This window comes from Aulonocara stuartgranti (genome assembly GCF_965226115.1).
Source record: "Aulonocara stuartgranti genome assembly, chromosome: 13".
Taxonomy (NCBI): domain Eukaryota; kingdom Metazoa; phylum Chordata; class Actinopteri; order Cichliformes; family Cichlidae; genus Aulonocara; species Aulonocara stuartgranti.
The window spans coordinates 36,115,700-36,128,139 of record NC_138949.1 but is presented as its reverse complement, the minus strand read 5'-3'; the positions used below and the strand labels follow the sequence as shown (position 1 = coordinate 36,128,139).

The following is a 12,440-nucleotide window of genomic DNA, read 5'->3' as shown; positions in this document are numbered from 1 at the left end:
ATCCTATCCTATCCTATCCTATCCTAAAGCTGTGATTTTGAGATTAATTCTGTCTGCTGAGTCCTGCATCTGGGTTCACTCTCTATTTGCCACAAAACTGTTCAATGACATGGGACATATAAATATAAAATGGTTGCCAATCGTACGCATTCCCGATGGTTAAATCAAAAACTGATTGAACTTTTTTGTGTTGAATAATTATATCAATATAATGCCCACTGATATCAGTTATATCAATGGGCAGCACGATGGCACGGTGGGAAGCACTGTTGCCTCACAGCAAGAAGGTCCTGAGTTCAATTCCACCATCAGGCCGGGGTCTTTCTGTGTGGAGTTTGCATGTTCTCCCCGTGTTTGCATGGGTTCTCCCCGGGTACTCCGGCTTCCCCCCAGAGACATGCATGTGTTTTACAGATAGCTCTAGATAATTACTGTTGTAGCTCAACTTTTTAACATATTAGAAAACACTTTACATCCTGCGGCGGTCTATCCTTCAAGCGTAGTGTCTTGGCTGTTCCTAGGAGTGCGCTCTTCTAGACAGAGAACTTGGATGTTGCTCCTGGGATCTGCTGGAGCCACTCGCCTACCTTGGGATTCACTGCGCCGAGCGCTGCGATTACCACTTGGACCACCGTTACCTTCACCCTCCACACCTTCTCCAGCTCTTCTCTGAGCCCTTGGTATTTCTCCAGCTTCTCGTGTTCATTCTTCTTGATTTTGCTGTCACTCGGAACTGCTACATCGATCACTATCACATACGTCTTCCTCCGTCTACCACCACTATGTCCAGTTGGTTAGCCATCACCATTTTGTCCGTCTGTATCTGGAAGTCCCACAGAATCTTAACTCAGTTGTTCGCCACCTTCCTTGGGGGCGTCTCCCATTTTGACCTCAGGACTTCCAGGCCACACTCGGCACAGATGTTCCTGTACACTATGCCGGCCACTTGGTTATGGCGTTCCATGTATGCCCTGCCTGCTAGCATCTTACACCCTGCTGTTATGTGCTGGATTGTCTCAGGAGCATCTTTACACAGCCTGCACCTGGGGTCCTGCCTGGTGTGATAGACCCCAGCCTCTATGGATCTTGTGCTCAGAGCTTGTTCCTGTGCTGCCATGATTAGTGCTTCCGTGCTGTCTTTCAATCCAGCCACTGGTAGGATTTCTGGATGTCAGCCACCTCCTCTATCTGCCGGTGGTACATACCATGCAGGGGCCTGTCCTTCCATGGCAGAGAGGCGCCTCCTCTTCCTCGGGTTTGTGCTGCCTGAGGTATTCACTGAGCACGCAGTTAGCCGGGGCAGTCTTCCTGATATACTCATGGATGTTTGTTGTCTCATCCTGGACAGTGGCTCTGACGCTCACTAGGCCCCGGCCTCCTTCCTTTCACTTAGCGTACAGCCTCAGGGTGCTGGATTTTGGGCGAAACTCTCTACGTATGGTCAGGAGGAGATAGAAGAATCAAGACGAGGGTCTTGATGTCAGTGGCTTCTATCTCCTCCTTTAGCCAGCTTATTGTCCCAGCAGGGTACCTGATCACGGGCAGGGCGTAGGTGTTGATAGCCCGGATCTTGTTCTTACCGTTCAGCTGACTCCTCAGGACTTGCCTCTGCAGGTACTTGGTGGTTACAGCTTTTCTAGTGACCTCTTCATGGTTGCCATTTGCCTGTGTCATTCCCAGGTAGTTGTAGCTGTCCTCTATGTCTGCAGTATTGCCTTCTGGTAGTGCAATCCCCTTCCCTCTTTTCGTTACCATCTGTCTACACTTCTCCAGTCCGAACGACATTCCGATGTCGCTGCTGTACATCCTGGTGGTGTGGATCAGTGAATCGATGTCTTGTTCACTCTTGGCAAACAGCTTAATGTATGACAACTGCTCCATTCCATAGTTGGTATCCGTAGCCAGTCTTATCAATGATCTCACCAAAGGGGTCCATGTCTATGCAGAACAGCAGTGGAGACAGAGCATCTCCTTGGTAGATCCCTCAATTGATGTTTACTTGTGGTGTTGGCCTCTAGTTAGGACTGGGCAACATATTGAGTTTTTAAATACATCGATATATTTTTATACGAGATATGAGATGTGACAATATCGTTTATATCGATATAGTCTATGTTACGTTATAATGCCTCTCTTTCGTCCACTTTTGTCTCTACGCAACGTTACTCTGCCTCGCCTCTCTCCTTCACTGAACACAACTTCCCCTCGCCCATCGCTTCACCTGCAGGCAACGACAAGATGGACACGCCAACTATCAAAGAGGAGCTGGTTGGTAAAAACTAAACATTTGGACATTGCTATTTTAGTGCTGGTAGCAGTGATCTCGTTAAAATGATGTTAACGCCATAACTGCATTAACACGGCAAATCTCCGTTAACGAGTTACCGCGGATCACCCCGTGCGTGGGGCTGGACGGCGTCAACGGGTTAACGAGCTAACTGGGCTAACATGTTGACGCCATCTAAAATCCTTTCATTGTCTCAAAACTCGACGGTGCACCTTATGTATGAATTCTGGTTGTGCTTACTGACCGCGAACCGATTTTCTGTGGTACACGGCGCTCAGCAATCTGTCAAAAAATGTTTTAGGACGACTTTGCTAAGCTACAAAGCCGCACCGCTTGATGGATTGTTGGAGCATTACGGCTACCATAGTCAGGAGCCTCGCGGAGTGATACGCATGGGCTTCAATGTAATATTACCGTATTGTGTGCGTAAGGACCACATATGGCACTTATTAAGAGACATGGTTACAAAGAGGATTTCAAACTCAGTCACACAGTAGAACTTGGGAACAGAGCAGCTGCAAATCTGTCTTTGTTATTATGCTCAGTGTCTTTTTAGTTTACATCTTGACTGCACAATTGTGAGCAGTTTGTTATGCACAAAAACAACATTGTTTTATTTTATTTATGGAGCATTATTATTTAATAAAAAATGATAATTTATTTCCGAGTAATTCTTTTTATTTACATCTACGCTGTACGTTAATAAAAGTGCCTGTGTGAGATCTGGGACACAGCTTTGACTAAAAACTCTCTTTTTGTTCTTACTTTATGGTTTTAAAAAATATTGAGATATATATCGTATATCACCATCCAGCTAAGGAATATCGAGATATGAATTTTGGGCCAGCCCTACCTCTAGTGTTGTTCACCGAATCCCCATTGCATTACTGATGAAGGCTCTTATTGTCCTGTGGATCTTGTGCAGTTCATAGGCAGGTTATTGGTCGGGAGTTGGATGGAACTGGTCCCTTCTGCGTGTCTCTCATAAACTAGCAGCTGGTTCATTTGTGCTCCCAGTGGCTCATGGAGTACCGTCAGCTTCTTCAGCCAGTAGTCATGAATCATGTCAGGGTCTAATGCTGTCCAACTTTTCATACCCTTTCTTGGATTCCTGCCACTGTGGTCCCTACTGGACTATTCAGGGAGTTTACTGTGGTCTCTTAGATTCACTAGCCACTGTGGATTGTCGTTATAGATTGGGTCCTTCTCCCATATGCTCTTCCAGTATTGCTCCGTCTCCAGCCTTGGTGGTGCTGTTCTCATATTGTTCCCTGCCACTGAGAGTACACCTTAGATTGTTCTGTGGAGTCGACCTGGTTTCTCCCCCTGCCTTCTAGCTCTCTAGTGTACCTCTTCAAGTGGCTGGACAAGGCTGTGAGTCTTTCCTTGGCAGTTTCCAAGGACTCTGTACTTCTTAGGTACCTTTTCTTTATTACACCTTTCTGTAGCTTCAAAAGTTTGCTAACTTCTCTCCATGCTACCTTGATCTTGGCCTCTAGTCTCCTTCTCCATGGAGGAAACAGCTCCATGTGGCTTTTCATCTTGTAACCAAGCATCTTACAGACCACTGCTACCGTGGTGTTGATTAGCTGATTGGATGGTCGCAGTTGGTATCGTCCTTAGTGCTGTGTTTACATCTTCTAGTAAATCTTCAGAGGGTACTTCACGTTTTACCAGAAGGTAAAAGTAATGATTGAAAAAGAGGGTTCGTTTAATTTGAGGTTGTTGTCTGTTGCTTCCTTGGTGTGCTCCCGCTTTGGTAAGTCAGAGAATTTCATTTGTACAGATGAGAAGTCACAGGTTAGGGTTTGAATTTCAACCAAAACCAGGACCCACTCGGAGAAAACAAAACCAATTGTTGTTCACAAGCAGACACATAGAATATGGATCTTATTTCATCCTAAATAAACTTTTTTTAATCCCACAAAGATCACTTTCCATCAGCTGTGGCTTTAAGAGATTACATGCAGTAATGTCTGCATGTATAATTTTGGTATTCCTTCATTCTGTTTGTCCTGACAGCTACGGGAAGAGACGAAACACAGATCATTACCTACTGAAGCATATTCTCAGCCTACAAAGATAAATATTTTGCACTGTGATCCATAAAGTAGCCACATTGTCTGCTCCTCCGCACTTTATGGATCCTGATGATCAGGTTACAATTTTTGTAAGGCAATCCAAGGCTAAAATTATATTTTAATGACTGACTATTTAAAAAATGTATTGGCTAACAACCACATTTGACTCTCTGGTATGTGTTGTTGCTTTTCCCCTTTGTTACACATTTCAGCCAAGAATTCAGAGTGATGAGAACAAATCTGTATTTGTATATGCATCTGACAGATTGGAAGATTTTGCTTGTTGACACTCTCCCTCTTTAGAGACTGTGTGTTTAATGTGTGTTTAACCCTACAGACTTATAGCAGTTGGAATAATGGTCACCAGTCTGGCATTTGTTCTTCTCTTCTCCAATATAACATAAATAACATAATAATAGAAATATTTTGGGTAATAACTATTAAATCTTCTACTTCTGCTGAGTGAACAGCATTTTAAATAAATTGTGTAGTGTCCATCATAGTACAGAATACAGCATTCAGGAGCAGAGAACAAACTCAGACTGCTGCATTGACCCTCGTGGACACGGATCACCTGTTCTACCAAGTGAGCTAATTTAGCACCCTAGAATTTTGTCATGTACTCTGCCGTTGCCTGTGTAAAGGTCTCCCCAGTTGGGGGACAGACTTAGGAGTCTTAAATTAGACTTTTCAGATGCCTGCGTAACAAATTGTTACTTTGGTGTTTCAGAGTGTAAAGACTTCAGGTGACCTAACTGGGGTGGGAAACCATTTACAGACCCACATGCTGTTGAAAAATAGAGATCCAAATCCCATCCCTGTTCATACAATGAAGTGCACAGTTATGCACCTCTAACCACTACTTCCACCACCCATTGAGTCACACCTTAGCCAAGTCTATTTATATTTCACTGCAATCGGGCCGTGTTAATCACAGATGAGCAAAGTCAAAGAAGTCAAAAGTAAAAATAGAATTTCAGGATTAAGCTCCAACATTTAGTTAAAGTTTAATCAAGTTATTTTTTTAACTGTGCTAAATAACTACATTTGTATATGGACCATCTAATGGCATGTGTTCCTAAACTTACCTTCTCCCCTGCGTGTCCTTTTAAGCCCTGGGATCAGACACAGCAGACACAGTCACATGCAAGTAGGTGTGTAGAGGGGGGAGAGACACAAGAAGGGAGAGAGAGAGCGAGAGAGAGAGAGAGAGAGGGAGAGGAACCAGTGTTAGATACATGGAGAGGGCTCGGGACATGCAGCATCTTTAGGACTAGTGACGGAGGTGGTGATGGTGAAAGAGCTAAAGGGAACTACTGTATATGTAAATCAAATGGAGGAAGGTGATATATATGGCTTTCCTGAGAACAGGAAGGGTAATTAACACTGCCCCAAAATCACTGTCTGCCCTCTTCCACCCCTGGAAGCCATCGCCAGCTCCTCTCTCAGGAAAACAGGAGCATCATAGGTGAGCACTACACCGCGCCCACCACCTGTTTGACCCGCTGCCCTCGGGTTTGTGAGTTTGGAGGTCCCACACCTCCAAACTCACAAACAGCCTCTTGACAGGCCTTTCTCTTATTTCTGCATGAATTTGTCTTGTTTTGCATTTATCCCCATTGACTGTATATATTACTCCTGTTTGCTAATTATTCCAACTGTTTATATCAACTATTTATATCTTATTCTGGCACAGTTGGTATGAAGCACCCACAATAATTTCATTGTTCATGTACTACGACAATAACGGGCTGTTGTATTTTGTGTGTGTGTGTGTGTGTGTGTGTATATACACTTAGTTTTTTCCATTTTGTATTGTTTTCCAGGGTGAAGTGATTGCACAGCTTGCATTCAAAGTAATGTAATACATTCCATCACTGTCTGCTTTCCCTGTCAAATCTACAAATAAACAATCTCAGACAGCGCTGTCATAAAACTCCTGTCAATTAATATGTGCATCCATCCTTTACATTACTGCCTTGAGGCTGCTGTTGGCTACTATCATGTAGTATTTCTGCTAAATCATATCATTTCTGCTACATTATAGTATTGCTGCTACTATGCTACTTTTCTACTAAGTTATACTATTATATTATTGTGTATTAAGTTATAATTTGCACTGAAAGCTTATTTCATCTCATAGCAAAGTGTAGTTGTCTCTGTCGCTGATGGTTTGTCCATCTCCCGTTAACAGCGACTGGAGCTGGGCAAGCTGAGAGACCAGCAGTTGGTTTCTGGTGGTTTGCAAATGTGGATAAACCTCTGGCCTTTAATGGTGACATGAGGGGAGAACACAGTGGTCTGCTTTCACTGTTCTGACATCAGTTAGTAGCCAGGAGTCGTATGGAAACACAGCTAGCATTAGGAAGCAAACCAGCTTCAGTGATTTAGCTTTGTAACCGATGAGTGTCCTCTTGTTAATTACCTTGGCCAACATGTGTGATAAAGAGAGGATGGAGCGTGAAAAAGTTATTTAACTCCTTTATTATATAAGCAAGTAAACTTTTGACCATGATGGAGAGGGGACAGCAACTCTGACCATTCTAATAAAAGTCTAATAACTTATGCAAGTTGAGCAGGTGCAGGGTCAGATTAGCATCTATGAGAATGAATGAATGTGATGGGCTTAACCAGCTGTTTGCCAACACGCCACTTTCACTTTTTTACTCATATTTTAATCCCCCTGTTAACTCTGTCACACACTATTCAACCATTTTAATTCAGCTGATTGATTTATCTTACTTTTAATTGACTTTTTGAAAAATCAGGATGCAGACCTGTGTTTCTGATCTTACGAACAACTTTTCATAGATATGTGGTCGTCACAGAACACCCACCGCACCATTTATAGAATATGATGGTGACCATTAAACAGAATGAGTTCAACCTTAAATATATGCTGTAAAGTGAATCCAGCTAACAATGATGGGAAACAGTTTTCTGCATAATAATTATTTTTACTTTTGATATTTTCTGCACAGTTTTCCAATAATGCGGTGCAAGAACACAGGGCTGTTGGAAAGCTATCACGCAAGCAATCTAAGCAGAAGGGGTTACATGCAGAGGATATGGGACCTATGTACCTAGTGTTATGGAAAACTTGGGTCCATTTGCTACGTTTGCAAAACCGTCTATCAGGAGCCTTGGTGTTAGTATTGACTCAGCTCTGACTTTGGATGCCCATGTAAAATCTCTGGTTCGCTCCTGTTTTTCTCACTTGAGAAACATTGCTAAGCTGAGTCCCATTGTATCGCGCTCCGAATTAGAAATTGTCATTCATGCATTTGTTTCATCTCGTCTGGACTATTGTAATTCTTTGTTTACTTGTTTATGTAAAGCCTCTTTGGAGCGTCTGCAAGTTGTTCAGAACGCTGCTGCAAAGCTTCTGACCAAGTCCTCCAAGTTTTCCCATGTCACACCCCTGCTGATTCAGCTGCACTGGCTCCCAGTTAAATTCAGAATCCAGTTTAAGGTTTTGACCTTGACTTTCAGGGCTCTGCATGGACAAGCACCAACATATATAAGTGAACTTTTACATCCATACATTCCCAGCAGGTCCCTGAGGTCATGTGACCAGGGCTTGCTTGCTGTCCAGCACACGTGGCTGAAAACAAAAGGCGACAAAGCTTTTGTAACTGTGGCCCCCAGATTGTGGAACTCTCTCCCTTTGAGCCTGAGATGTGTGGACTCAGTGGTCACTTTTAAAAAACAGCTAAAAACTCATCTTTTTAAACTTGCTTTTGGTTGATTTTTATTTTTAGGTTTTAGCTTCTGTGAAGCACTTTGTGATTTTTATCTTGAAAGGTGCTATATAAATAAAGTTTTACTTTACTATGGAATTCTCCACACCCAACGTCTCGACTAATGGCAAAACTAGTTTCTCAGTGTTCCAACATCTGGAAGAAACAACTGCTATCACAACTTGAAATTGATGAGGTAAAACAGCAACAGGGAGGCAGAACCTGAGGTCAGGGGGAGATATCATCATCCCCACACTCTAAGATTGGGTACCAAACTCAGTGCGAATGCATGAGCAGCTAATCTGAGAGATGGGATCATGGCTGAGCTTGAAACCTGGACCTTCCATGGTTGATTACCAAGACTACATGAAGTCCCCTCTGAACGTTTCCTCAAAGATGTGAATGCAGCATTACGGAAAATCCCTCCTTCGACTATTATGGTAACCAAACAGCTAATCAACACCACGACAGCAGTGATGACTGAGATGCTTAGCTATAAGACAAACAGCCGCAAGGAGCCGTACCCTCCATGGAGAAGGAGACTAGAGGCCAAGCTCAAGGCAGCACGGAGTTAAGTTAGTGTGTTTTCATTACGCTATCAGTACTCCTATTTAGACAAAGGATTTTAATGTTTCTTCCACCCTGGGTGGCTTGTAATTCAAAATGCTAGCAAAGGAACTTCAAGAAAACTTTGTTATCACAGTACTGATCATTTACTTCTGTATTAATGCATACTGTTCAAAATAACTGTAATCTAATCCTGTAACATTAATCCTTTTGCATTTGTGTTGTAAGAGCTTTTGAATGTAACTATCACTAGTGCTGGTGATGCATGAACCCAATTCACTCACCATTCTCCCAGGAATTCCCATACTTCCTTTGCCACCCTAATGTCCAATGCAAATTAAGAAGGAACAGGAGTCAATCAGATGTTCTATAGGGATACCATGGCATTCAGACTTATCGTCTCTGCAACTCTCTCATTTGCAAGGAACTATGCTAATCTCATTTTTTCACTGATGCGTTATAGAAACAACGGTTGGTTCATGTTAGTGAGACGAATGTTAGCACATTTATATCCTAATGGAAGCCAAAACTAGAAAAGAGAATAACAAATTTAAAAGAGCTTAAATGCTTTGTTCTGACATCAGTTAGTAGCCAGGAGTCGTATGGAAACACAGCTAGCATTACTGCTACAAAAGCTTTTAAAGTTTTTAATGTCATGGTATTCCTTTAAGGAAGATGATCATTTTTGTTATTCAGAATAACCAATTCAACATGCCATGCCCAAATTATGGGAGCAGAAAGAAGATCACTGTGAAAAACAATCACATAATTATCAAATAATCATGCCTCATTCAACACTGCAAAGTTCAAGATGAAAGATGATGGAAGAAAGTTGCAGTAATTTCTTATGTCATTAGAAGAAAGTTATTAGTAGCCCTGTTACTTTGTTACACTTTTCCATCTTATATCTCCAGACAGTGTTACGGTAAGGGCAGCGGGTTGAAAACCACCTGAGATAGGAAGTCATGATTGGGTGATTAGCCAGGTTTTAGCTTCAGATCAGGGCTTTGATTCCTAAATCTATTTTTACATGTGTATAGTATAAAGTCTGATTGTTCCAAGATGATAGTTGTGTGAATGGGTGAATGCACAAGTTGTGTAAAGCGCTTTGAGTGCTCAGAAGAGTGGAAAAGCGCTATATAAGAACCAGTCCATTTACCATTTACCATAGTGTAGTTTATATTTACTAAATGTTCATCCAATGACATAAAGACACACTGTTGCCTTTTGCAGTCTAACCTAGGTGTTTGGGGTTTTTTAATTTACCAAACTTTAACAAAAAAAAAAAATGTTTCTCTGACTTAGTTGTGAGCTGACAGCATGATTCTGCAACTATTCAATGCAATAATGCTTGTTAATAATTCCTGTTCAAGGTCCCGATTTAAACCAGGGCTTTGGGGAGAATCTGGCACCGCCAAAACTGCATTTAGTTTAATCTGGACCTGGAGTCTTTAAAGTGCCCAACATGATTATTTGCTGGAACCACAGAGTACAACATTCATTATAGTAAAGTGAGGTGAATTGGGTGTTTGGTAAAATCTCATCCAATTCTTATTCTTAATTTTTATTCTTATCTTATTCTTATTTTTATTTTCATGTCTATTTAAGTGTAATTTATGACAGTATGTTTGCACTGAAGCACCGCAGCACTTTCCTAATGTTGTAAACCTGCTCAACATTTGGCAATAAAACCCTTTCGCCGATCGTGGCTCAAGAGTTGGGAGTTCGCCTTGTAATCGGAAGGTTGCCGGTTCGAGCCCCGGCTCGGACAGTCTCGGTCGTTGTGTCCTTGGGCAAGACACTTCACCCGTTGCCTACTGGTGGTGGTCAGAGGGCGCCAGTGTCCGGCAGCCTCGCCTCTGTCAGTGCGCCCCAGGGTGGCTGTGGCTACAATGTAGCTTGCCATCACCAGTGTGTGAATGGGTGGATGACTGGATATGTAAAGCGCTTTGGGGTCCTTAGGGACTAGTAAAGCGCTATATAAATACAGGCCATTTACCATTTCTGATTCTGAATTCATTTTTTGCAAAGAGGGAAATGTGATTGCTGCAACGGTCATGTACACCCTGTTTCTGCCTTTCCTAGTCAGCTACATACACACTCACACTTGCATATATACTAACAGAAAACACATGCTTGCATGTACATACTTCCATATGTGTATGACACATTAAAAGTAAGCTTTGCGCTGGAGAATGGACGTTTTAATCAAAAAGACCAAGAGCTGGACAGGTGCGCAATCACAGCACACAGTGTTACAAATGGATACTGTTAGGGTGTGTGTGCTATTCAACTGCTGTACTGACATCTCTGAAACTTTTCATCATATAAGTGATAAAAACTGCAAAGTTCACTGCAATAGTACATCTATACTGGTGTATTTGTATTCCAGGTTCTGTAAGGATGTGCACAAGTTGGTAGTCTAACCTTTTCAAATCCTGATTTCTGGGAAACAGTCCTTTAAAGACTATTTAAAGACTATTAAGATAACGGTGTGTTATTATCTTGATTTTCATTAAAGTTTCATTAAACTGTGACAAAATCAACAAGCAACAACAAGTAGTAATTTGCACATTTCATTCTGAACTAGCAGCTGAGATGTTAATACTCCACCACTCGCACATCAATACTATGCATGAGGACACACAAAGAGACAGGTTAAAACAAGTTACCGGAAAGCCTGCTCGTCCAGGAGGACCCTGAAAAAAGCACGAGACAAAATTAGTATGACAAGAAGAGTACATTTTACAGACAAAATTAACATAATGAAAGACACCTGCACTTAATCAGGCCAGAATAAAATCAGTAGTAATGACTGGAGGGGCTGTTTACTACCTTACGGCAAGGGAATCGTTTATTTTGGCCTGTTCACTGACAGCACAAAGTATCCTGCTGATGCACTAACATCACAACATTCAATGAATTAAAAAAAAAAGTTTAACTGTTTGAACATAAGTTTTAATGTAAAACAACAGTTTTCACCACATAGCCTCATGCAAGGGTTGTTTTTGGAAGAACTTGTAGTTTCCATGCTTCTGCAAAACAAAGCCCTCTGAGATCTCCTTAACTGCCCTTGCTCATCTTGTTATTCAGCTAATCCAAGCTACAATGGAGGTTTCCAGCATAGTGACTTCCATTATAAACAAATCACAAGGAACTAGAATACAATGGCTTTTATTTATGGGCTGGGACTAAGAACAAGAGGGAGCAAATTTTTAAAAAGTCAAGTGTGTTTTGCTTTCACAAAGGGAACGGAACTCAAATCAAGGCTTTTGAACTCCAATAAAGAAAGAATACAAAACAAATTAGCTGGAAGTCAAAAGTGGAACATTTTTTCTGTGTGACAAACAAGAGGACAGGAGACGCTGTTCCCCTAACATTAGTAACTCTGGATGGAAGAACACTTGTTGGATTTGATAATTGATTTGAAAGACCAGTTTGCATTAGGAATTTTAATTGGCTTAAATATTGAGAGCAAAAAGTATCATCTATCATCAGCTATCGCCGGTTTGATCCCCAGCTCTGTCTGTCTTGGTTGTTGTGTCCTTGGGCAAGACACTTCACCTGCCGCCTACTGGTGTTGGCCAGAGGGGCCGATGGTGCGATATGGCAGCCTCGCCTCTGTCAGTCTGCCCCAGGGCAGCTGTGGCTACACCTGTAGCTGCCTCCACCAGCAAAGATTTGGATCTTTGCTTTCATCCTATAATACTGGACTTTTCTACAAAGGTTTCAACTTTTAGAGTGTTTAAACAAGAGATAAAAGTG

At 42.0% G+C, this 12,440-nt stretch overlaps 1 protein-coding gene across 1 annotated transcript in view; it reads right to left on the bottom strand.

The window, feature by feature from the left end:
• The window catches only part of LOC309721056 (uncharacterized protein), a 63,185-nt gene extending 51,811 nt beyond the window's left edge, over positions 1-11,374 (bottom strand). Inside the window, exons 1-3 of the mRNA XM_082558399.1 lie at positions 11,348-11,374; positions 8,960-8,995; positions 5,457-5,483 (exon numbers count right to left, since the gene is read on the bottom strand). Of these exons, the coding sequence (XP_082414525.1) occupies positions 5,457-5,483; positions 8,960-8,980 (48 nt within the window). The 5' untranslated portion in view covers positions 8,981-8,995; positions 11,348-11,374. The remainder of the gene's footprint in view (positions 1-5,456; positions 5,484-8,959; positions 8,996-11,347) is intronic.
• Positions 11,375-12,440: the final 1,066 nt, after the last annotated feature.